This window comes from Lacerta agilis, chromosome 10, assembly GCF_009819535.1.
Source record: "Lacerta agilis isolate rLacAgi1 chromosome 10, rLacAgi1.pri, whole genome shotgun sequence".
Classification (NCBI taxonomy): Eukaryota; Metazoa; Chordata; class Lepidosauria; order Squamata; family Lacertidae; genus Lacerta; species Lacerta agilis.
Genome location: NC_046321.1, coordinates 17,572,381 through 17,597,434, shown reverse-complemented (window position 1 = coordinate 17,597,434; position 25,054 = coordinate 17,572,381). Strand labels below are relative to the sequence as shown.

The following is a 25,054-nucleotide window of genomic DNA, read 5'->3' as shown; positions in this document are numbered from 1 at the left end:
CTCCACCCCCGTCATTCTGCCCGGACACTGATGTCCAGTGCCGAGGGCCTTCTGGCGGTTCCCTCGCTACGAGAAGCCAAGTTACAAGGAACCAGGCAGAGGGCCTTCTCGGTAGTGGCACCCGCCCTGTGGAATGCCCTCCCACCAAATGTCAAAAAGAAAAACAACTACCAGACTTTTAGAAGACATCTGAAGGCAGTCATGTTTAGGGAAGCTTTTAATGTTTAATGTATTATTGCATTTTAATATTCTGTTGGAAGCCGCCCAGAGTGGCTGGGGAAACCCAGCCAGATAGGCGGGGTATAAATAAATTGTTGTTGTTGTTTGTTTATGAATTATGTACTTGGTCCACAATCCTATTAATGCAATGTTAGGATGAAACATGGCCTCTTTGATGTTTTCCTGCTAAAAGAGGCATTGCAATGTTATTACAAAAGCTAACAAAATACCTGTGGTTGGTGGGTGGGTGTCTGTCTTTCTCTCACGCCTTTTTCCCTCCCCCCCCCCATCCCTAGGTGTGTGATCATGGTGGGCATGCCTTACCCCAACATCAAGTCTCCAGAACTTCAAGAGAAAATGGCATACCTTGACAAGACTATGGTAACTGTCCACCCCTTTCCACTCTTGCTGGATCCGCTGTGCAATGTGGCAAAGCAGTGTAGGGACACACTTGCGTTTTGGAGATCTCTTTTCATAGCCATGTACCTTTTTGCTGTTCTTAGGAAAAAGCTACTTCCCACCCCACCTTTCCCCCCCGCCCATTAGCCACCCAAATTAGAAAGTTAATGTTGCTCCATTGAAAGCCAGAGTGCTTAAACAAACACACACACACACACACACACACACACACACACACACACACACACACGCTTCATTCATCTTAAGTGAGAGAGGCTTGTAATTATTCCCCACACTTACATGAGGTTAACAGCTTGGTCCTTGTAATGGAATTTAACTACTGCAGTATCAAATTAGTGGCTGGTAACAGAGGTTCATAGCATCAGGCAGAACAGCGCTTAGGGCTTATTCACGGGGAACTCATAAGACAGCCTCAGCTGAAAACTTCATTACATCTGAGGTGAGGGGGAAACTGTGCAGAGTTCCTCTTAGGTGGCAGATTCATCGCTCCTTGATACTGTGACATGATTTGCTCGCCGTGCATGAGCCATGCATGTTGTATTAATTGCCCTGAATGTCCCTTTGCGCGGAGAGCACTGGCTGTTTATTGGCTTGGGAGGAGATCATGCTGCTGCTTTCATGATGTAAGGGTTTTTTGGGGGGGTTGTTCTTTGGTAAATCGGGCAGGATGTGTGTGTGTACCTCAAGCAGCACATCCCATGCTCAGTTCCTGGGAGACCTCTTATTCTTGCTTCTTATGCAGGGCCCAAATCAAGATGGAATCTCAGGCTTTGAAATTCATTTGTCGTTACCTTATTCTAAAGCTAAACACCTAGGCAGGTGTTTCCCCATTATTTAGGATAGCTCCCTACTGTGTACCTTTGAAAACTTGACTCCTCCTTTTACCCTTTCTTCAAGCCCAGCTCCAGCTAGTACTGGATATGCAACCTGACTTGACTGGCAGGCCAAAATGTAGTTCAAGTCCTTGCTGCTTTCATGCCTGCTCTGGTGCTGCCCTCAGGGAAGAGGCAGTCTCTGAAACTGCTGCAGTGTTCAGGGTGGGTAGCCAGGAAGGCTCTTGACTCTTGGGATACTTGGCTCATTTTTACCTTCCTCTGTCGTCTTGGTTTCCCTCCTCCAGCCAAAAACTGCAGGCCAGGCACCAGGCAAAACTCTGATTGAGAACTTGTGCATGAAAGCGGTCAACCAGTCAATAGGTAAGTGCAGGATTTGCAAGTGGGTTTTGATGTTCTCCAACAGAGCAGTGATGGTAGCTTCCTGTGGGCTGGCAGAGTTTAGAAGCAGCTATTTCTGATGCATGTAGCCTGAACCTCAAGCAGTGAAAGCAACAGGAACAAAAGTACCAACTTGTCAATAATTTTGTGCAGTCCTCAAGCTGCCGTCTATCACATTAACCCAGCCTTGTAAATAGCCACATGCCTAGCTGTTCATGGTAAGAGAGAATCTCCCCATAGCAGTAACTGGGCAAGGAAGCTTTTGTAAGCCAGAAGAGGAACTGGCGTTCTTTTTCATGCTGCTGTTATCTCATACATGGGGGAGGGGCAGTAATTCTGTGCACATGTGTAAGGTTGCCTTAGTGCAGGTATTGGGATCTTTTGCCCTCCAGATGTTGCTGAACTACAACATCCATCATCCCTGGCCGTGTTTGCTGAGGCTGATGGCTAGGGGTCAGCAGCATTTGGCAGATGAAAGATACCCCACACCTGCCTTAGCATCGCCAGAGAAACTAAGCAGTTAGTTGGGGAGGAGCAAAGCTCAGCTGTACAGTACCAGCTTTGCTTGTACATTTAAATCCTAGCATATCCTGTTGAAGTTCAAACATGCATAATTGGGGAGAGCTCTGCCTGAGACTCCTGAGAGCTGCTGCCAGAGTAGACTATATGCCGTGGACACTTAAAAGGTAAACAAGAACCACATGCATGATGCCTTGTTTTCCAGCACAGAATATAATGGTAAGAAAATGCTAGCTTCAGGGTTCACCAGTTTGCAGAGCAGAAATTCCAGGTGCTTGGCTTTTTTTAGCAGCATGGGGTAAGGAGCCACACGAGAGGAGAAAGTTGGGTGGTCAAGCTGAAACCTATCACACAAGTAACTGTACACCACTGATTCATCTGAGCACCCCATTCCTAGAGAAAATAAATGCCTGTATGCAGAGCCCATTCTTTGCACCCATGCCTTGGGTGCTTGAGAGACTGCAGTTCAGGAGAAGCCAACCAGACTCCTGCTTCCAGATGTTGTTGGACTACAATTCCCAGTGAGCTGGAATGATTGAAGTTGTTGCCAAACAACAGGTGGAGGAATCACGTTGGCTGCTCCTGCTGTAATAGGTCGACAGCTGAGTGATATGTGTGTGTGGCTTCTCTTAACAGGGAGAGCAATTCGCCATCAAAAGGACTTTGCCAGCATTGTGCTCTTAGATCATAGGTATGCCCGCCCATCTATTTTCAACAAGCTACCTCAGTGGATCAAGAGCAGGACTCAGACCAAACCTGTCTTTGGGCCAGCCTTTGCAGCACTAAGAAAGGTGAGTCCTAATGCCAAGCTCTGCTTATTCCCACAACTGTCTGTCTCTCTCTGTTTCTCCATGGAATGAGAATCTTTGCATTGGTAAGATACCATGGCCTGCAATGGAGGTTGGTTTATGAGGGCATGTGGCGCACCAGCTCACCAACATCATCACATGTCTGCCTTCTTTCTTAAATCTAGTTAGACATAAAAATTTATGGAAATTTTGAAGCTATTGGAAGGGAAAAAAAATACTTTTTTCCTCCAGTTTTTTTCCATGTCATTTTATTTCTTGATTTGGTGTATTTCCAAGCATACACCAAGTTCCCCCTCCCCATATGCTGCAGAAAATGGAAGAAGTGTGTAAGAAAGCAAGAGGAGTTGGAGGCTGTATTGAGCAAAGCTCTTGCCACCATGTTGCAGGAGGGATGTGCTTGGCAGAATCCCTCCTTGGCCTTGTTGTCCAGTTAAATGCAGAAGTGGTGTTAACCATCGCTTACTTTTTTGTCTTTAGAATCTTTGATCCAACAGATTTGCAGCAGCATGAATTGGATGGCAACAATATTAACGTTGCTCAGTTATTTCTCCCACTCAAAGTTCTTTGAGGCCTAGTTAAGAGGGCAGAAACAGGCACCAGCTATGCCAACGAGAAGGCACTGAATCCTTCTCTTGTGACAATGGCAGTACCCTCCAAGAGGCAGAAATACATCTTCCATTTACATTTGAGAGTACAGTGGTACCTCTGGTTATGAATGCTTCAGGTTACGAGCTCTGCTAACCCAGAAGCAGCTGCTCCTGGTTGCAAACAGAAATCGCACGCTGGAGGCCCCATTAGCAAAAGCGCGCCTCAGGATAAGAACGGACCTCCGGAACAAATTACGTTCGTAACCAGAGGTACCACTGTATACAACTTGGTGCTTGCTTGTCCTTGGTGTACATGTTTTGTAATGATATTGTGCGTAGTTTTACAACAAAGTCTTCCTGTTAAGAGCTTCAGAAATCATTTTAGGAGACTAAATATATTAACACCTAGTCTTAAACATTTGTTTATTGTTCGGAAAGAAAGTATTTCGTAATCCTTTTTTTCCTTCAATATTTTTTGGGGGAAATCCCCCCCCCCCGTTTTTCCATTCTCCCTAGCCTGTCACCTCTCTACACCCAGTATATGGGGATGGTACTGCCTATCAGCTTCCTCCTGTGTCACCTCAATGTTGGCATTGTAGAACTCAGCGGGAGAAATGGTGGGGGCAAAGCCTGGAACTAGTTAGCTCTGCCTTCCCCCTCCCCAGTTCCAGCAGGTGCTTATGTATCAGCTGTTGGATTGTGCTCCTTGTTGCTTCTGGTGGTTCTACGCCTGATGTAATTTCCGTTTTTCTGTTCTGCAGTTTCATGTGGAGAAGAGATCAAGTTGTGAGTCTTTACCCTTCAGATAACGGAAATGCTTGCAGCTGCCTCATCCCTCTGTGTGAAGTGCCTTCAGTGTTTGTTTATATCAATATTGTTTTTCGAATTTCTCTCTCAATAGCTAAAGCATTCTTTCAAACCTCATGCTCAAGGAGTTTTGTGTTACCAAGCCTTTAGGCATGTTGCACTATGAGATCCGGTTATAGAAACCATGTGGGAAGAGAGGGGTGTTCTTCTATTTGTGCCAGACAAGAGTTGCTCTGTTCCTGAGGGTAAGTGAGCAGCTGTATCCCTTGTGATGTATCCCTTGTTCATTAGTCACACACCCCCTTGCATATTTGCACCAGTGGTGGTTCTGGGCCCCCCTCTCTCTTGTCATCTACATAGATAAGGGCTGCCACACGTCTGGATTTTCCCAGACATTATGGGGATTTTCATTAGTGGAACTGATGTGCTTTGTCCTGGATCTCAGACAAGTCAATCAAAAAATCCTGTTTTTGCTTTTTTAGAACTGGCTCGGATGGGAGGGAAAGAAAACCCAAGCAGAGGTTTGGGAGAACTTTAGAGGTCTGTTTTAAACGTCCTTTAAAGCGCGAGAAGCCAAAGCTGCTTTCCCCTCCCCCTGTGCTCGAATGTGACCAACTACAAAGTGAAAGAGAGCGAACGTGTGTCAGGAGGACACTGACTGGGGTCACTTCAGCTTTTGAAGCTGTAAGCCTGGCTGATGAGAAGTTTAAACTGAATAAATCCTTTCAGCAAAGGGGGTGCTAAGCTTTCAGCTTGCTTATCTGAACTTTAAGCAAAAAAGTTCCTGTTGTTAAAGCAACAGCCACAGGACTGGTGAAGTAGTTACTGGTCCATCCAGGGAAGAAGACAAGCTGTGTTTAGGGGGAGAGAAGGAAGAGAGCGTGGTCCCTTTTTTCCCTTTAAAAGCCTCAGGAAAGAAGGCACAGATCTTGCATGCATGCACAAACTAAAGAGCAGAAGGCTTTGTTAAACCACTTGCTCCTTACAGCCCTCCATGCATTAAAAGCGGGACCCACCTTTTACATTTCCTAAAGTATTATATAAATGGGAGACCATAATACACATAGCCATTTGATAGCTAAGAACTCTCAGCCAATTATACGTCCCTGTTAAAGATGCATCCAGCCGTTAAGTGCTCCCCAGAGCAACTAAAAAGAGCTTCCACTGCCTTAACCTAATGTGACCATAAGCAAATGTAATCTTTCACCAACAGGTAATTGATGGTAAGGAGAAAGGGGAGAGGTAGATTTACCTCCTGTATATGATGATCTCCTATTGCTTGGGAAAACTGGAGAGTGAGTTTTGTTTATACTAGCAAGAGGATGGTGACAGTCTGGAATTAAGCTTCTCCTGTGGCCATTCAAATAGAGCAAGGTGTATTTGTGGTTTCCCCAAAAAGGTTAGTGGCGCCGGCTGTAAAAAAAGTGGCCTCACCCCTGGCTATCAGATTTTTAATTCTGTCTTTTACATTCTGCACTGAAGATACATAGCAGAAAACAAATCAGCAGTTATCTTGCATTTGACTTTTTAAAAATCAGTACTCCATTGCGTTGACAGGTAAGGGTGCTGCTTCCTTGCACAGCTGACTACATAGAAAAGTGGGCTGAGAGAGAAAATAAAAAGTCTCTCCTAGTCCTTATGCACCCTTAAAAGCCCATATCTCTCCCCCCCCCTTGCAGGCCTCAGACCAAGGAGGTAAATGCTTTTGCTGACCAGAACTGCCTTGATGATGCTCTTCAGGCATCCCATCCCATTGCAGGGGCAGCTCCTCTCAGAAGGAGAGACAATAACCTGACTTTGGTCTTCTGAGCATGGAGCAGCAGGTCCTGCAGAGAGGGCGACTTGAGATGGTTCACACAGCTGGGCGGAAGCAGCAACTGTCCATCAATAAGCATACTTGGCAAGAGTTAGAAACAAGCCAGAACAGGGAAGGGGAAAGACAAGCAACAGATCTCTCGATTAGACCAGTGTGTCCCTGACCAGAGGTTGCATCTCTCTCTCTTGCACTTTCTTCAGCCCAGTAGCCGTCCCAGGTTAACAGCATGGAAGTGAACTCACAACAAAGCCCCGAGAGCAGATCTAGGACTCCCAGTCATCTTCATCCTCTTCACCAGCTGGCTGCTGGGGTGGCGGCAGAGGGGGGATCGTATCAGAGATGCGGCCAAAGGCGCCCGCTGGCACGTTGGGGGTGTTGCTATCTCCTCCAGCTGCAGGCCCTTTGCCGGAGATGCCTGCATTGGGAGGAAAGGAAAGCACACGCTGCATGAAGCCAGCGAGCTAGAGGGCAAGGGAAGAAAACTAGCTCAGCAAACAGAAGCAGGGTGAACCGGAAAGCCTTCTGTTGAATCCTGTGCCAGTCCCAGGAAAGGAAGGCTTAAGGCAGGGACAGAGAACCTTTGGCCCTCCAAGCTGCTTTTGCACTATAGCTGCCCCCTGTCCCAGCCAGCATGATGGGAGGAGAATGCCTCATAGTCCTCAGAGAACACCATGGTCAGGCCTGGACCTAATCCTGTAGCAAGTATTTTGTCTTGCCCAGTAGCGGAGGAAGGCTCCGCATTACCCGGGGCGGCGAAAGGAAACGCCCCGGGGGTGGGGTGTCGTGACGTCACATTATGACGCCACGACGGAGTGCCGCTGCTGCTACTGCAGCCCCCTTTTAAGCCACAGAGCGAAAAGGCAGCTTGTGGGGCTGCCGTGCGCGATCGGCAGCCCCATGAGCTGCCTTTTCGTTCTGCGACTCAAAAGGGGGCCGCGGAAGTGCGCCTGCAGCCCCTCCCACACGCCGTGCGCTGCTGCTCCCGGGACGACGGAGGGAGCGGCAGCGCGTGGGGGTGACAAGCGGCAGCCCCTCCCGCCACTCTCCACGTGTCGCCGCTCGCTCCGTCGCCCTGGGAGCAGCAGTGCTGTACAGAAAGGGTGGCAGGCGGTGGGGCTCCCCTTGGGGAGTGGCCGCTGCTTGTCACCCCCCCCCCCTCCCCTAGCGCCCCCAATGCCCTCCCTAGCGACGCCCCTGGTCTTGCCACAGCTCATGTTTCCTTCTCAGGAACTCAAGAACTCCAGTATGCCTGCAGCATTTGGAACTTCAGAGAAAAGTATTATGCAGGGCATGGATACAGAAAAGATTTTCTCTCTCTTTATCTAACACTAGAACTTGTGGACATCCAACAAGGTTGAATGTTGTAATAACTTAGGACAAATGCTTTAAAAGAGGATTTTGGACAAATTCATGGAGGAGGGGTGTCAATGTGGAGGCAGTAATTTGTCCACATACCAGTTGCTGGAAATCATGGAGGGGGGGCCAGAGAGCTCTTGTGCTCGTGTTCTGTTTGCTGCTTTCCTAGAGGCCGGTGTTGGATCTTTCATGCTATTTTGCTGCACATGGATTTTCAGACTGTTGCAGTGAGTTTCACATTAAGAAACACAATTGGAACCTATTTCACTTGGTAGGGGGCTACAGATTTTGCTCCAGAACTGGGAGCAAACTGAATCGTCGTGGTGGGGAGGCAAGAGAAGAGCCCTGCTTATATTGATCATTGACATCATTAAAGCTCTTTGTGTTCATATTACATTGTTTGGTCTCGTGTTGCTCTGTTTTTTTAATCTTTTGGGAGTGACATTAATACCTTTCTAGTACAGATGAAACCTAGAGACTGCGTGAATATTCATAGTAGGGCTGGGTGCATCTGGTTTGAAAGGGGCAGCCCCAATTTAAGTGAAAGGGAGCCATCCATTGAGCACTGCTCCACTCAAGCTGTGCTTGCCCCTTGCCACCCCTGCTGCCATGCCCTCCCTGCCCCTTTCCCCCACCTAAAAGGGCCTTAAAACCCTGGGGAAGGAGGAAGAGTTAACAAGCAGCAGAGGGCAAGAAGAGCAGCTTAGCTGGGATATCTGAGTGTTCATATCCAACACTCGAGAAACCTCTTGACATTATCTGAGTGACTGATTAGTTTGGAACACTTAGAGAATCCAAATTCATTTTGATGGGGGCAAAAAATACCTCTTAACAGCAAGCCACCCAGTTGACAGAACTTGCAGAGCAGCAGGTAATTCTGCTCATCAGTATGAGACCCTCCCTGCTGGATAGGAGGGTGCAAAAGTCCCATCTAGTCCAGCATTTCCCACAGTGGCCTGGGACGTGGAGTGGACCAATGGAGAATCTCTTTTCAAACCTTCAAAATCAGTACTGTGTGAGAGAGAAAGTGCTGGCCGGGGGGGGGGGGGGAATCTAAATCTGCATAATGTGTAACTTGGCTCTGGACCTCTTGATCAACTGCAAGAAGAGAGCCATACTTTCTGCCGTCAGGAGGCTCCCTAACTTTTGCCTTGGTAGAAACCTGGAGAGGGAACAGTTTGATGCATCTTAACATACCTTTGCGCCGGAGGACCAGTTTGTTGAAGAGATCTGACATGAGGTCTCCACCCTGCCCTGTGGCTCTCACTGGGGGGAAACAAAACCACAAATACAAAATCAGACAGACGATAACGGAATGCAGAAAGTAGCACAAGTCTGCTGGCAAATTATATATATATACTTGACAGACTTCGTTTTTAAAAAGACAATGGGAAACCTGGTGGGATTGCTCTACCTGCACCACTCTGAAAGTCAATAGCAATATTGGTATACAATTCATGGGCTGGGCTATGAGTGTCTTGCAGTGCCAAGGGGGCACAAAAACTGGGTCCAGAGCTTTCCTTTTAAAAAGCAACAAGGTTCTAGCTCTCATGGCTGGGGCAGATGGGGACAAAAAAGTAGCATTAGTTGACTCAAACCCCCTTGTGCTTGTCTCCCTGCCACCTGCCCTACCAGACCAAATGGGCCCTGTTAGCGCCACACAGTTTACTTGAAGCAAGCCTGTGATGTAGCCCAAGCAGAGAGTGAAGAGTGCTTAGAAAAAGGCTAAGCCATGTTTTTAAGAGGCTACTTCCTCTAACCTGCTTCCTTGGTTCTCAGTATGAGAACGCTTCGCATAATAACCTTTCTAACCAGCAGCCAAGTCATTCCTAAGGAAATGCAGTAGTGTAGTCTTGCAGTTGGAGGTTAAATGTGGTCAGTAAATACAGGACCCAGTCTGCTGGAGGGGGCACCTTAGGCTCTGTCATGTTTGATCTCATTTGACACAATCCATTGCTTCTCACTTGGAAGGAAACAGAATGGGGAGAGCAGCCAGCACCTTGTTCTTGCTCCTTCTGCTTCTTCTTTTCCAGCTTCCGCTCTTTGACGCTGCGGAGGTTGGCCTTCCCAATGCCGCCAGCCTGGCGGATGGACTCTAGCAGAGTGGCCCTGCCGCTTGATGGGTTCACAACCTCCTTTGGCGCCCCCTGAAAAGCACCTGCAGAGAGGGAGAGAAATGGGCTCTTCAAAATACCCACAATGTAGTCCCCAGCAGTTAATTGCATGCCTGAATTGGCTTTGGGACCAGTCCAAAAGGATGAGACAAGATGCCTTCCTAAAGAGCTCTGCTGTTTTTGCCCTGGGAGCGTTGGAGTTCTTGTGTTGTGGCTTTCTGAGCATCATATGTTAAACCACTCCACTTCCTCCCTCAAGGTCCCCCTGCTCTCTAGGTGCAAATCCCAGGGGAGGGCCCAAGGGCCTGCTGATGTTCTTTTCCAAGCTCAAGGAAATCTCCTTTAAAGGAGAGATCAAGCTAACTACAAATTTAACAAATGTAGCTGTAGTGGCTGGAGAGACTGAGCTGCAAACCAGGAAGTCCTCAGTCCAACTCTCACCTCAGCTCTGAACTTGCTAAGCGGACTTAGGCAGGCTACTGTCAGCCTCAGCTCCTCCCCACTCCCTCTGCACCCCAAAACTCATATGGGGGATAGCAATGAGCAGGGGTGTGGAACCTGTGGCACACCAGATGTTGCTAGGTTTCAACTTCCATCAACCACAGCCAGCATGGCTCAATGGTAAGAGATGATGGGAGTCGAGGTCTAGCAATATCCTGTGGGCTGCAGGTTCCCCACCCTTCCACATGCAGGCCTGCAGGTTAGCCACCCCTGTTGTAAGAATTACAATTAGATTGTGCAGATTCATGAACACGTGAAAGGGCGATGCAATTGCATTACAATTAAATCTTCCAAATAACCCAGAAGAGTGCCAGCCTTACCTGATGCTGCTGCACTGCTCTCTTTGCTCCCTTGAGACTTGGACAGAGGTGGGGCCTGAGGAGGGGGTGGGGGAGGTGGGGCACTTGCTGGGGGTGGGGGTGGAGGAGGGGGAGGAGGCGGTGGCGGTGGGGGTGTACCCTCCTGAAGATCTGAAAGAGGGACAACAGAATAAAGATTAACAAAATGAAAGGGGAGTGCAAACGTGAGCCCTCTTTCCGCATCATTAGTCCTCCCCCTTAGATGGAGGGTGCTGAAGCTGTGGTCCTTTAGCTGTTACTGAACTACAACTCCCATTGCTCCTGACCATTGGCCATGCTAGCTGGAGTCAATAGAAGGTAGTTGCCAACATCCGGAGCACCACAAGTCTCCCAACCTTGTCCTGGATGCTCCTGAGTTTTCAATTCTGCAAACCTTTAGGACAGCTATTAGTTGTACCCCCACGTTTCAAGAAAAAACACAATAATCAATGGATGGGGGGCAGGCAGAATGCAATAGGAATAGCTCACAGAAGGAAATGGTCTGGCCCCCCTGCAACCAAATCAGACACACACTGTCACAACCCCAAACCTAAGAAACAGGACCACCATACAAGTCAGCCCCAAATCACTATTCCCCAATGTTCACCAGAACCATTAAACTAAATCGAGGGTGTTCTGAGTCTAATTCTTTACATCAGGAGCAGAGATCAAGGGTCATCACTTCCTACTTAAAATGAGTCTGCAAACCTGGCAGCCCTGTTCATTCCCCTGCGTTCAGATGACATACTAAGAAAGCACACGCCGCTTGTGGGTAAAAAACTAACGGTATGCTCTCCCTTTCCTGCCACCTACACTCCAGCAACAAACAAAAAATAATGTAGAAAGTTAGCAGACCTTGCATAGGATTCTCCTTAAGGCAAGCAGAGCCTGCTGGATCAACCAATGGCCATTCCCACAGTGGCCAGCTAGATGCCTGTGGGGAACCTGCAAGCAGGACCCCAGCACTAGAGAACTTTCCCCTCTTGCGGTTTCTAGCAGCTGATATTCAGAAGCATTGCTGCCCCTGACTGTGGAGGCAGAGCATAGCCATCTTGGCTGGTTAATGGCAAGAAAAGGAGGAGGAATACCTTGCTGGAAGGGCTCTGTAGTCTCGGTGCTGAAGGTGGGGAGATCCAGTACAATGGGGCCAGGAGCAGAAGGCGCAATGCCAGGCCCAAGATCAGCACTGTACGTGAGGTCAGCAGCAATGCCAGGCAGGTCAGGCAGATAGGAAGGCACATCTATCTCGGGCACCTGCCCTAGATCGGGCACGTAGAAGTAATTTTCAGCCACCTGGAATATACACAAAAAGTGGAGAACACCCTGAGACTATTAGTTGTGGCTAACAGCAAGATATCCACACACACACACACCCCCCAGGCCAGGAGGAACATGGGGAGAAACAGCAACCAGAGCCTCCCTCTTCTCAGAACCTGGAAAAATATGTCATTGTATGATAAACTGGCGTTTCTTTTTTTAATGTACATGCTACTGGCCCTCGCCGGTTTCTTGGCAAGCTCATGGTTCTTTCAGAGGACACCCTCATCACCAATACTTGAAGCCTAGCCCTGGGAAGACAGGCAATTTGGAATCTCTTCACCTGCACCAAAAAAGACCACCTTCCCCTCTGTGAACCTCCCCAGACCCCGAGATAAGTCTTCTGAGGTCCTTCTCTGCATGCCACATCTGAGGGAGGTGTGGAGAGTCATGACAGAATGGGATGTCTTTCCAGCAGCCTCCTGCAACTTAACGGCATGCTTTCCCCATGGCACCAACCTGGTCATTTCAGCATCAGGCAAATGCATTTTTTGCATTCCTGGGCAGCATCAGTGATAACTGAACTGTTAAATCTGTTTTTAATAATGTTTGTGTGATTTAATCACTGCAATATTATTCTGCTGTGGTTATAAATTGCTTTGGGACATTCAGAGTGGGAAGCAACGTACACATTTAAGAAACCTAAACCTTTCCTGGCTCCAGTTACAGTTCCCTGGCTTCTCAACCTTGCACCCCAGAATGTCTCACCTGCTGATCCAGCTGTCCTCTCTTGGTGATGGAGAGCGGGGCATCAAAGAGCTTCTCTTCTGTCTCTGTCGCCAGAGCAACATGGGTCTTGGTTACCGCTCCAGCCAGAGGATCAAGGAAAACATACTTCTTGTAACTGGCCACAAAAAAAGGAAGGGGGGGAAATCACATTAGTCCATCTCAACCAGAGCACAGCAGACTCACGCAGGCAGGAATGTGGGGCCAGACTAAAATGAAAATGAGTTCCTGCTCCAATTATCAGGATTTCACCTTCTTGCAGACTCCACAGAGAGCCAAGAAATGCTGCCACAAGCCTGAACCTGCACAGATCTCCCTCAAAGCAACAACAGACAGCAGCAGTTCTACCTCCGATTTATTGTGGGATAACTAACAAAACTGATTTGAAAAATTTAAAAAGGAATTTAAAAAACAGTAACCTTGAAGAGGCAGAGAACAGCAACTCCCAAGTCAGAGGAAGATTTGAAACATATCTGTATTTTGCTCATGCTCTCTAGCCAGATCACCATTGTTCCCATTTTGCTGATGAAAACCCAAGGTTAAAAGATTCTACCTTGCCCAAAGAGGCTGCAGCAGAGACAAACATCTAAAATCCTGCTCAAATTTAATTCACTGGGCCACAAAACTGCATAAAATTGCACCAGCTAGGGCCCAAGTCAAGGGCAAATACTCTTCCACAGGCATAGAGCAGGTACCATAAAGGGGAACTTGCAAGAGCAGGGACACATCTATCAACATTTCTTCTCTCCTGCTCAAACCTCCCCCTCCCCCTTCATTTCTTACTTTTTATACTGCTGTCCGGGGCAAATCCACTGCCCCAAGAACACACCTCTTTCGAGTGCACACACAGCTGGTGCTTCAGAATGTTATAAGCACAATTATTTATGAGAAGACAAAAAAAGGAACAAGTAGATGATGGGTGGGAAGGAGGGAGGAGAAACCTCATAATAGGAAGAGGCTGGGAAGGAAACCAGGCTTCAAATGGGTGGGTTTCACAGGGAGAAACACGACTAAGAGGGATTCTCAGGTGTGGCTGCTTCAGCAATAAAACAAGTTCAGCAGGCGTGACGTAGCTCCGCCTTGCCCTACCTTGTTTCCTTTGAGACAGCCACATTCTCCAGTCCTCCGCTATGACCATTAGAAAAGTCACAGCTCCTCCTGAGAAGCTGACCATCTACAAAGAAAGCTGGACCACTTGGGCAGGAATCAACACTGAAGCTGCCCAGTCTCCGAATTTCCAGAGAGGTGTCATCTGCACCTTCCTGGCTATGTGTAGCGTCTCTGATTGGCTACTCTGGAGTCACATGTCAATAAGGAGCCCATCCAGGCTAAAAGCCCTTCCAAATAAAATGCTGCCAACAATCCTGCAACCAGCTGCAGGGGCTGCCAGCTTCAGAGATTACAGGGTGTTGTGTTTGTTTGCCTAGTTTAGAATGAATTGGTCTAGTTCAGTGTTTTATTGGATTGTGCATACTCTCTTGTTTCTCCCCCTTCTCTCCACTTTTTAAAAATGCACCTCTTAAATAAACTGCTTAATTGGATTTCTGGACTGTACTGGTTACTGGGCACACTCAGGTGTTGGCTGCCCCGCATGTTGCTTGGACTTAAAAAAGGTACGCTACTGGTTTAACGTGTGTGGGAGATCAGAAAGGGTGACAGGCAAATGGGACCAGGCAGGAGGCTTTGAATTTGGCTGGCAGTCTCCTGACTCCCAAGAAGACCACTGTAAGGCAGTGAGAATCCTTCATCCCTTGCCTTGAGTAGTGGCAAGAAAATAAAAAAGAAGGGGATGTTCATCTGTTGGTAGTGAGCTACCGTATTGGGTTGGGGCTGGAAGAGGGTGTCACCGTCCTTCACAGCAGGTATTTCAGTCCACCTGGGACTAGCAAAAAGCATCAATTAGCAGGCAACACTCACAGGTTCTCTGTGGTATTGAAGAGCAGCAGAGAACTCAGAGAACTAATATTCCCAGGGAGGCTCCCGAGACCTTCTTCTGCATCATCTTCCTGATGGACTTTTGCAGTGACACAAACTGGGAAGTACTTCAGTTTCTCCTGCAAAACAGAAGCAATGCAGCTGTCAACAACGTAGATGAGGCGGCGGCGGTTGTTTTTTTTTTTTTTTTTGTCCATTTCCCAGGAAATGGCGTGCCACCTCTGTGCTTGAGCACATTGCACTGCTTGCCACACTTTCTGTTGGGTTGAGAGGGGTGGGTGGGGCAAACAGTATTGCTCCTTCCCTGTGCACTCTGGGGTTGCCTTTGAAAGAGACATTGCTCCAGCTCAGGGAACCCCCCTGTGCGCTCCCTGCCAAGATTGGAGGGCAGATTCCCCCCCCCCCGCACTGCAACTCTGTCCTCCAAATATAACATTGCATCCCCCCCCCTCCCACAAATGCATAGGAATGATTGCAGCCAAGTACTTAGATGGAAGAGAGGAAGAAGACGTTTCCTTTAATACTTCACAGGTAAAAAACCAAGACACGCAAGCTGGCCTCCCTGTCGTCCTATCCGAGTTCACCATCTTACCTATTCCAAATGATGCATGCCATGTCTTCTGTGACTCTGCAGCAGCCTCCCCTGCTCTCTTCCCAAAGCCAAATGGGTGATTTGGAGGTGGGGGGAGGTTAAAGATACAGGGGGTTTGGTTGGTTAAAGGCATGAGTAGTTCAGGGTCTTGTGACCAGCATGTAAGACTGTGAACTGAAAACCCAACGCCTTGCCCCTGCATAGATCTGCTAGATAGCTCAGATCATTTGGGGAAATGTTGCCCATGGCACTGCAGCCTTCAGAGTATCACAGGGTGGTGATCCCCAAAATAGGCATTTCCCCACCATTGCTCCTGCACTGTGGAATGCTCTTCCCTTTGCTGTACGTTGAGCAGCACAAATCAGTTGCTTCAGATATCTACCTTTTTGCCCAGGCTCTGTGTGACCCATAAGACTGGACCCTGTTACTACTGAATTCCTGCTTCATCTGTTTTCATAATGCCATTGAACTTGTTTTTATGTTGTATTTCTGTTTTATGGTACTGCTTTATTGGAAATATAGCTATATATCCTCAATAAAACTCTCTCTCTCTCTCTCTCTCTGTGTGTGTGTGTGTGTGTGTGTGTGTGTGTGCGCGCGCACATATATACCTAGTAGTGCAGCAATAAAACCACTAGCACATTTGCAAAAAGCTGAGCAGGGTTCCGTATGGTTTCAAATTGGATTTGGTTGGACTAGATGACCCTCGGGGTCTCTTCTAACTCTACAATTCTATGATATATGGTACACATCCACACACACTTTTAGATAAGAGTAAGAGAAAGGGAGAGACTCTGAAGATAAACTGATATACACCGAGAAATGAACATCTTAACATGTTCCACAGTAAACGGAAAGGACGAGCTGTTATTGGGGAAGGGGTCAATAAACTTCAGAAATAAAACCTTCCCTCTGAGCATTAATATTCATGCATCAACATTTAATTTTTAAGCACCACAGAGTGCTGATGCCTTTGCTAGCAGCATTCCCTGTCCTCGCTTAGTCCTGGAGCAGCGAGTGGTTGCAAAAGCCTCCCTTTGATAAATTTCAATTAGCACTGCATGCCTGCCACTCTGTCTGATGGGTCTCGCTTCGCATCTCTCATGACGGTGTAGCTTTGCTCTTGCCTCCCCGCTATAGCATAGGTGTGATGGTTTCAGCAGGTATTCAAACATCAAATGGAGAATTCCACTGCACTGCGGTGCTAGCTCTACAGAGGTCTTCCCGACTCGTACTTTCCGGATTTTTAAACTGGAGCCTTGCACGTGGGAAGCGACCAGACTAGATTCCCCACCCAGCCCAAAGAAGCAGTGGCTCACTAAAATTCTTGGCAGAGATCTTTCCCTGCCATCTGCTAGCTGATCCTCTTAACTCAGTGGTGGGGAGTGGCGTTTTTGTTTCGTTTCATGAGAATACGTGAGAGTGTAATGGTCATCTTTGTGAGGACTAGCAACACACTTCCAGATATGCCTGCTATGCGTCCTTCAGAGAGAAGCACACGGCACATTTGATCAGCCTCCCTTTGAAAATTGTCACTGGCAGACTCCAGCCGACTAGCGAGGGCCAGAGGGGAGCAGCTGGGAGCAGCCCTGCCTTTGGATGGGCTAACAAGCTCTCCGCCCACTTCCCATGACTTCCGAGCCCAGTCTGAAATATTCATGTCACTTTTTACTGTGACAGACTCTGCTTCCATTAAACTGCAGGAAAGTTTAAGGCACTGAATAATTCAAAGGCAGCTTTATTTTTGGGTTCTCTAGGAAGGAGGAAAGAAAGAGTGCGTCCAGGAGCAGTTTATAGTTGATCTCTGGTCTGGAAAAAAGAGAAGAGTTTCCCCATCTGTTCCAGGTCCCAGAACTGCATGTTAGCCACGTCCGAGGAAGGCAGCATCACATGCTGGCACTCCTCTTGAGGATAGAATGTTTCCCTGGCTAAAATAAGACCTGTAAAATGATTGGTGAGCTATAGTGCTTGCCACTCTTGGGTACTTAACTGGCTGATTCTCCGCAGCCAACAAGGGAATCCCAGAGGGAATCCTAAGAGCCGGAGGAACTGCCAGTTGCATTATAAAACTTACCTGCTAAAAGGAAAAAATACTCCAGGTTTGTGGGCACAGACTCTGGTTCGGTAGCTCCAGTGTTCTAGCGAGGGCACAACACTCTGAAATGGAGCTCCTTGTGAATAGGAAGCTCACGTTGTGGAGAACACCTTAATAAGTATCCAAAGAACTTCCTAGGCATAAGAGTTTGAAAACCTCTGGACCAGAGCCTGGGAGAAGTAGGCAATTACCAAGGGAACTGAGAGCTTCTCTCCTCTTTTCTTCCTCAGCCTGTTCGTGTGGGCCCCAAACAACTCAGAAAGCAGTTTGTCCCCCACCTCTGGGTCTCTCTCTCACACACCCACACACCCTGATTTGGTACCTGATACAGCAACAGGGGTAGAGAACCCTCCTGTTCTTTGCCATACTTCTGATTCCCTAGGCTTCTCCTAATGCTATTCCTGCTGCCCCAATTAAGGCTGTCATCCACACATCCCAACTGTTCAAAATCCAAACCCAAGAGGAGTCCCGTCCCTGGCAATACAGGATGCTGGCAAGCTGCCTGTCCACCTTACCTGCAGAGTTTTCTCATCTAATACTCTGTGCTTGCTCTGAATCTTACGCCTTGGCCGTTTCTGTGCATCCAGGTCTTCAGCACCGGCAAAAATAGAGGCGTACTCTTGCAGCCGCTCGGGAGCAGGGTATTTGGAACTGGAGAACACCTGGGAGGACAAACGCAAAGGGAGAAATAGAATCCAAACAGGAAAAGGGCATGTTGCCTGGACACAATTAATGTGGCGATGGAAAGTGAGCACATATGGGATCGGTCTGTTAGTGCAAAGCTAGGAAACATGAACGGCATTTGGGTGCCTTCAATTCCCAGCTTTTAATTCCTTACCCGTGCAATAAACCTACAAGTCATGCTGAGGCACTCTGAGATATGGAATATAATTGCAAAGAAACCCCTCTCCCTTTTTGACTCATTTTAAAATGGCTTTTTACTGAGAATCAGAGGAGTACAGTCTCCACTGGGGGGGGGGAGCTCCATTAATTAGTTCATCTTGCCACCTGTGAGTGCCTGGTGCCAAGGTCACTATGCGCAGGAATTAACTGAGTGGCTGCATGGTCAACCAGAGTGTACATCCTCCCGCAATAGAGGGGGGGGTGCCCCAAGGCCCTGATTGGCTAAACAAAATCTACCCTTCTCTATATGCAGAGTGCTTTGTATTAAAATGGTCTCGGACTTTGGTCTGATGGCCCTGGCTCAGAGAAGGGTCGTGAATTGCAACCTCTATGCAGGCCTGGGTGAAGCCTGCTGCCTCAGTGGGGCCCATGACTTTAATGGTTGGTATTAGGGCAAGAGAAGCTGGCTTTGTTATTTCCTCCTCTGCACTCAAATTCCTGAATGTATTTTTGCACCGTTAGCCTTTTCTTAGTTGTCTTTTATTGGCAGTGGGTTTTATGCTTATACCCTCCTTAATAATGTATTGCACTTATCCTGCTGTGGCTTCTTGGCTCTGAATCTGGTACCTGGGTGCTTGGCGTTATGCTGTTGAGTGACTGTTGGCTTGGGGCTCAAAGGACAGCGATTGGTTTGCCTTTTGCCTCTGAGAATCCCAAGGATGTCCAGAAAGAGCCTGAGTTTCCCCTGGCTCAGGCCGTGGGGCTAACAGGTGGCAGCACGTACTACCTGGCAGGGTTGGTTTTTACCCTGGTCATTCAGCATCCCTCTTCCAAGGAACTCCTGAGTAGGTGGGGTTGTCTAAGGGCACCCTCCCGGGAGAACCCTTTACAACAATGCACTTAGTGGACTCAAAATCATAGGCATAATATGAGAATGGAGCACTTGCAATGTAACTAGCGAGACCCCTTGTGGGTCAATGTGATTCCAGACGGGGGAAATCAGTTTAAGCCCTGTCTCAGCTAAACAGCTCCCCAGTGACTGTGGGCAAGCCCTCATCTCTGACTTCTAACGCTCAAACTCAGCCATTTGCCAATGAATGAAAGAAAGAAAGAAATACTGCGAGGCACTTTATGCACTGGGGTGGGGGGAGAAATGCGGATGAAATAATAAAAGAGAAGAGGACTTTGGAATATCGGAAAGCAGGGGGCATCTATTGAGGAACATCCTTTGGGCTCAGTAATGCTCTAGGATTTAATAGGAGAAACTGAACTGGGGAGATTAAAGGCAATAGAATTCCACCCCCACTCCTCCAAAATGAGAAGAGAGGCTTGCTGTAGATGAGCTTAGAGCTGTGCAGTGCTTCAGCATAAGAGCTCTGAAAAATTCCAAACACCTCGAATTTATGGTTGTAATGCCCTGCATTTTTCTGCCAGTGAAAACCTCCTCTTCCTCTGACCCAAATCAAAGGATAACTAAAGTCCATAAAGGGGACGCTGGTGTTACATATAGGGCCCCAACTCCCAGCAGCCTCAGCTGGCAAGGGCAATGGTCAGGAATGACGAGAGCTGAGGTCCACCCATCTTTGGAGGGCACCACATAGGCTGTCCTTGCACACGGAATGTATTTGAACAATCAGGTCAGGGAAAACATTTCTTCCAGTACAGACGCCAAGCGCAGGGGGCGAAATCTGGACTGGGCAACTGCAAGAGCCAGCCCACATCCACCGACACCAGGATTCCCATCTATAATTCGCTGGGCCCTTTAGTCAAACCAGTGTGAGGGATTTCAGAAGAGCAGCCACAGCAAGCATGCAGTACCTTGATAGCTTTCTTGCTGCCCTTTATCTTCTCGATTTTGGCTTGAGCAAGAGTGACTCTCTCGTCAATAGCCCGCAGCTGTGTCCGGCTGGCCTCCACTTGCTGGGAAATCCTAAGAAAGAATCCAACGTTCAGACAAAATACTCAACTGTTAAGCCAACAAACCACTTAACTGCTCAGCCACCTACACTTTTCAGACTTTTCCCGTAGCCTCCTGAAACCAGCTTCTGTGTTGATATTTCTGCATTTGTCTGCAGCAGGGGCGGGGAACATTCTTCAGGCTGAGGGCCACATTCCTTTCTGGGCAGCCTGCAGAGGGCCACGTGCCAGTGGTGGGCGAGGTCAGATACAAAGTGGGTGGACCAACAAATGCAAATTTTACCTTTATACACACATTCACACACCCCTCTCTAACCTATGTCTGGAAAAACAAGAGTTCAAGCACACATTCTGGCTGGGTAAAGGCCCTTTTGAGTGTGAAATTGGGCTAGTGAAGAATGTGGCCTGCAGAGAGTTCCAAGGGCCACACAGAGAGGGCTGGAGGGCCGTATTGGAGCCCTGGGCCTGAGGTTCCCCATCCCTGTGCTACCGTCAGTGTGCTTGTTTACACTGTCCTCTATAAACCACCTCCAAGATTTGGCAGTGCTGTGTGACCAGGCGAACACTTTGCTTGCGTTAGATGAAAGAAGAATTAAACAAGCAACAGGGTTGAGGGTCTGACAGTGCTTGGTTTTGTTTTGATGGGAAAATATTAGAATCCAGCTCTGCTGGAGTGGCAATGTAGTGGGCAGGCCAAATAACTAACATTGCTTCATTCTGCACCTGCCTTTACCCCCTCCCCCCATTAAGAAGCCTACCCCTCCCACCCAAATTTAATCCTTCTGAGCTTTTCTCCAGTGCCAGCAAAATCTCCGCCTGAGGCACATACAAGTGCTCAAACTGCATATAAGATCCCCAAGTCAATAATCCAATTGTTGCTGACTAAGGGAGGTGTACAAAGTGATTGTTACTGCAGCCTTGCTAGGGCAGCAAATTCACAACACATCTGTAGAGAACCTAAAAATAAAACCAAGGAATTGTGGGATAGACACTGTTACTTGTGCACTGCATCCTAGAGCAGGCTCTATACTTACAGGTGTGACTATGAACAAGAACACTTTGGTTTTTATTTATTTCAACCATAGTTTGGAACTTTCCCTGCTATTTACTGTCATTGAGTATTTGTAATACTTCATAAAATATTGTAACAAGAACAACACTTTGATTTCAAAAGCTGCCTCACAGTGAACAATGGCACCTCCAAGAACTTCCACATGAAAAGGAAAAAACTGCACAGCTGAGCATGCCAGCATCATTTTACCTTTTCATTCTTGAATGAATTATGTGCCTTATTCCAAGTCAGACTAGCAGCCCGCCCACCCAAGTTCTATCTACTCTGAATGGAATAGGCTCTCTGTGGCCTTCGGGTCTGATATCTTAAGATCCCTAAACTCAAAACCCAAAGGACTAAACCTGGGATCTTAAATATGCCTTTAATCCTTACACATTTTAACTCCTGGGATAGCTCAATTGGTAGAGCAATGAGACTAATAATAATAATAATAATTTATTATTTATACCCTGCCCATCTGGTTGGGTTTCCCCAGCCACTCTGGGTGGCTTCCAACAAAATATTAAAATACAATAGTCCGTCAAACATTAAAAACTTCCCTAAACAGGGCTGCCTTCAGATATCTTCTCAAAGTCTGGTATTTGTTTTTCTCTTTGACATCTGGTGGGAGGGCATTCCACAGGGCGGGTGCCACTACCGAGAAGGCCTTCTGCCTGGTTCCCTGTAACATGACTTCTCGCAGCGAGGGAACCGGCAGAAGGCTCTCGGCACTGGACCTCATAATCTCAGGGTTGCAGGTTCAAACCCTGTGTTGGGCAATAAATTCCTGAATTGCATGATTTCTTCATTGCAGGGGGGTTGGACTAAATGACCCCCAGGGTTCCTTCTAACTCTAGAACTGTGATTCTATTATTCTTTCTTTCTGTCCTCCTCCCACATGACACTGAAATTGTTGTTGCAAGGGTTCTCAATCCACAATGGAAGCAAGTCAACACTGAGAGCACCGGGGCAATAAGTTGTGACTAACTGAAGCTCCGTGGGGTTCAAACAGAAATTAAGAATGAAGACAGAGAACATTTTAACAATTGAGAATTCACCACATCATGCATGTGACCACTTGGTAAGCTGGTCACTGGTATTGCCTTCCTCTTCCTGCTCCTTAAATTTCTGATCAGGTACAGAAGCTTGCCAAGGTTTCCTTCCCAAGTTGCAAGCCAATGCAGATGAAGATGAATTGCTTCCCAAGTGGTTACAGGGAATCACAACCATGGTGTAACAGCACTGGCAAAAATTACTTGGCAAACAGTCATCTGCATGCACCCCAATTGTAGTTGGACTGTGATCCACAAAGCATTTTATATTCACCTTATACTATATTTAAGGCTTCCTTGACTTAACCAGCTGGAATACAGTGTCATGTCTCCTCTCCAAGTACAGCCTGAATCAGGCGAGTCTTAAGGACATGTTCAGAAACAGAGAGCTGCAACGGTCCTTTCTTTAAGAGGCAGAAAAAGGTGTGAGTCCAACTTACAGTTCAAACAAACCAACATTTGCCCCCTTTTCTCTGAATTGCAAAAGCACTAGAATATAAATCTGTTCGAGATGGAAGGACAGAGATAGTGTGGAGATGGGAGGAGCACCAATAAAGGTCTCAGATGGCCAGCTCTCTGTAGCAGAATGGTAAACAGCAGGCAGCGGAAACCCACAAACGGGACCCAAGCACAAGAGCACATTTCCCTCCTGTGGTTTCCAGCAACGGGTATTCAGAAGCATCACTGCCTCCAACTGTGAAGCGATTGCTCTGCAGGAAATCTGTCCAGATCTTTGGCAAGAGAGTGATCTCACCCTCCCCAGGCAGCCCACTGGGCATGGAAGGAAGGAGGGATCCCTCCCACGCTCAGCTCTGGTCCCCTTTCCATTTAACCCTGAGAGAATGCAACCCTTAACAGGAAAAGATTCCTCGTCCCTGGTTTGATTATTAGCGTATCAGCCTAAGACTGGGGAGACCTAGGTCCAAATCCCTACTCAGCCATGAAGCTCACAGGGTGACTTCAGGTCAGTCACCATCTCACAGTCAAATGCAGGGATAGGAAATGTGAGGTCCTCCCATCATCCCTGACCACTGGCTATGTTAGCTGAGGCTGATGGGAGCTGGGAGTCCCAACACGTTCCCCAGTCCCGGCCTAATGTAGCTCAAGAGTTGCTATGAAGACAAAATATGGAACAGGAAGACAAAAGTGTACGCCGCCCTGAGGTCCTTATACAATCACAGAGTTGGAAGGGAGCCTGAGGATCATCTAGTCCAACTCCCTACAATGCAGGGATATGCAGATGTCCCATATGGGGATCGAAACAGCAACCTTGGCATTATGACTTTGAAAAATTATCCATGTTCAGCTTCCATGGACCTCTGAATACCAGCAGGCAAATAGCAGGGGATGCCCTTGTTGCCGTCATGCCCTTGTCAGCTGGTCCTTTGGAATCACCCAGTTAGCCACTGTTGAAATCAGGATGCCAAGGCTAGATCAGGGTAGTCAACATGGTGGCCTACGGTTGATATGGACTACTTCTCTCAGGATGTATCCATTGACCATCCTGTCTGGAGCTGATAGATGTTAGTCCACAACATCTGCAGGGCACATCATTGGCTACCCTTGGTCTTAAATGGTCACTGGATTTGGCCATTTGGCCTCTTCATAAGCTCCCTGTTCTAACCTGTGTACAGATGACCAGTGCATTTCCAGAATCTCCATGCTTTGTGGCAACTTTGTCAATCCATACTCTTAATGCACAAGTGAGAGCATAACTTTGTTCATCGGTGATCTTCACAACTATGCAGTGCCTTCTGTCTGATGGGATAAGGCACTGATGCTCTTGTAGCAGCTGCTGTCCCTGGATTTGATGCATGCAATGATGGAAGAGGGGCCTGAATAAGATACGAGAGACCATGTTAGGAGTTAAAGAGAGTGAACGCCAGTGTGGTTTATAAGGTCTGGATTCACAGGGCAATACAGGGCTAGGGATGGCTCAGAAATGAAGGTCAGTGTTCGCAATTAATATGTGCCAAACTGCTCGATAAACAAGAGACCAGCCGGCACTAACTGCCTGAGGCAGATAAGTCATCGAAGGGTCATTTGTAATCAGGAGCTGGGTCCTAGGCAGGCACAAATCGACTAACAATAACTCACTCCAATAAAGAGAGGGGCCCTGAAAGAATGGGAGGAGGTTAGGCAATTACAGCTGAGCACCAGAAACGTCAAGGAAAGCTGTGAAGTAGACCTCCCCAGAATACCAAGCAACTCCAATTTCATGTCTCAAGTAGAAAAGTAAATGTTCAGTCAAGGAGAAAGAACATTACAGAACGAAATGAGAAATGAACAGCACAAGAGGATAAAACAGCTCAAGTATTAAATGACTGTCCCCCTAAGACCTACTGCATATGTATAGGATAGAGCAGTAAAAAAGAGGGGGGGGTGGAACCAGGCGAAGGGAAAGGTGGTCTGTACAGCTGCCAGCCTTGGGCGCTGAAACCAAGCAGTTGCCAACAGGAATGTGGTTTTGCAGGTTGGCAGACGCCTAGCATAGGAGCTCCTGAAGCCCATCTTTCGTACATGCAAAACGGCAAATTAAGGGTGAGCACAAGGCTGAATTCCAGACAAAAATTATTGTGCACACACAGACTCCCCGACCTCACTGGTTTGGGTGGCAACAGTAAAAAGGGGGAATTAAAGTATAGACTCAGCAATGGGGTAGGCAGAGAGGGAGGGGAGGGGTATGTGTGTGGGGGGGGCTTTTAATTTCACTTTTAATTTGTATACCGCCTTTCAATATTGCTATGCACAAGGTGATTTTCAGCATCAAAATATACCACAAAGAACACACAGCTTATAATAATCTGATCCAATACAAAAGGTCAT

At 47.6% G+C, this 25,054-nt stretch overlaps 2 protein-coding genes across 3 annotated transcripts in view; one reads left to right on the top strand and one right to left on the bottom strand.

Annotated features, from left to right (window-relative positions):
• DDX11 (DEAD/H-box helicase 11) overlaps positions 1-4,692 on the top strand; it is a 31,638-nt gene extending 26,946 nt beyond the window's left edge. For both annotated transcript variants that reach the window (XM_033162134.1, XM_033162135.1), the window contains exons 24-27: positions 516-600; positions 1,760-1,835; positions 3,009-3,163; positions 4,530-4,692. In XM_033162134.1, the coding sequence (XP_033018025.1) occupies positions 516-600; positions 1,760-1,835; positions 3,009-3,163; positions 4,530-4,577 (364 nt within the window). In that variant the 3' untranslated portion in view covers positions 4,578-4,692. The remainder of the gene's footprint in view (positions 1-515; positions 601-1,759; positions 1,836-3,008; positions 3,164-4,529) is intronic.
• Positions 4,693-6,010: 1,318 nt separating this feature from the next.
• Positions 6,011-25,054, bottom strand: part of WASHC1 (WASH complex subunit 1) — a 55,321-nt gene continuing 36,277 nt past the window's right edge. The window contains 9 exon segments of the mRNA XM_033162022.1: positions 6,011-6,806; positions 8,945-9,013; positions 9,747-9,905; positions 10,683-10,832; positions 11,789-11,993; positions 12,726-12,861; positions 14,661-14,797; positions 17,881-18,027; positions 20,027-20,138. Coding sequence (XP_033017913.1) covers positions 6,655-6,806; positions 8,945-9,013; positions 9,747-9,905; positions 10,683-10,832; positions 11,789-11,993; positions 12,726-12,861; positions 14,661-14,797; positions 17,881-18,027; positions 20,027-20,138 — 1,267 coding nt within the window. The 3' untranslated portion in view covers positions 6,011-6,654.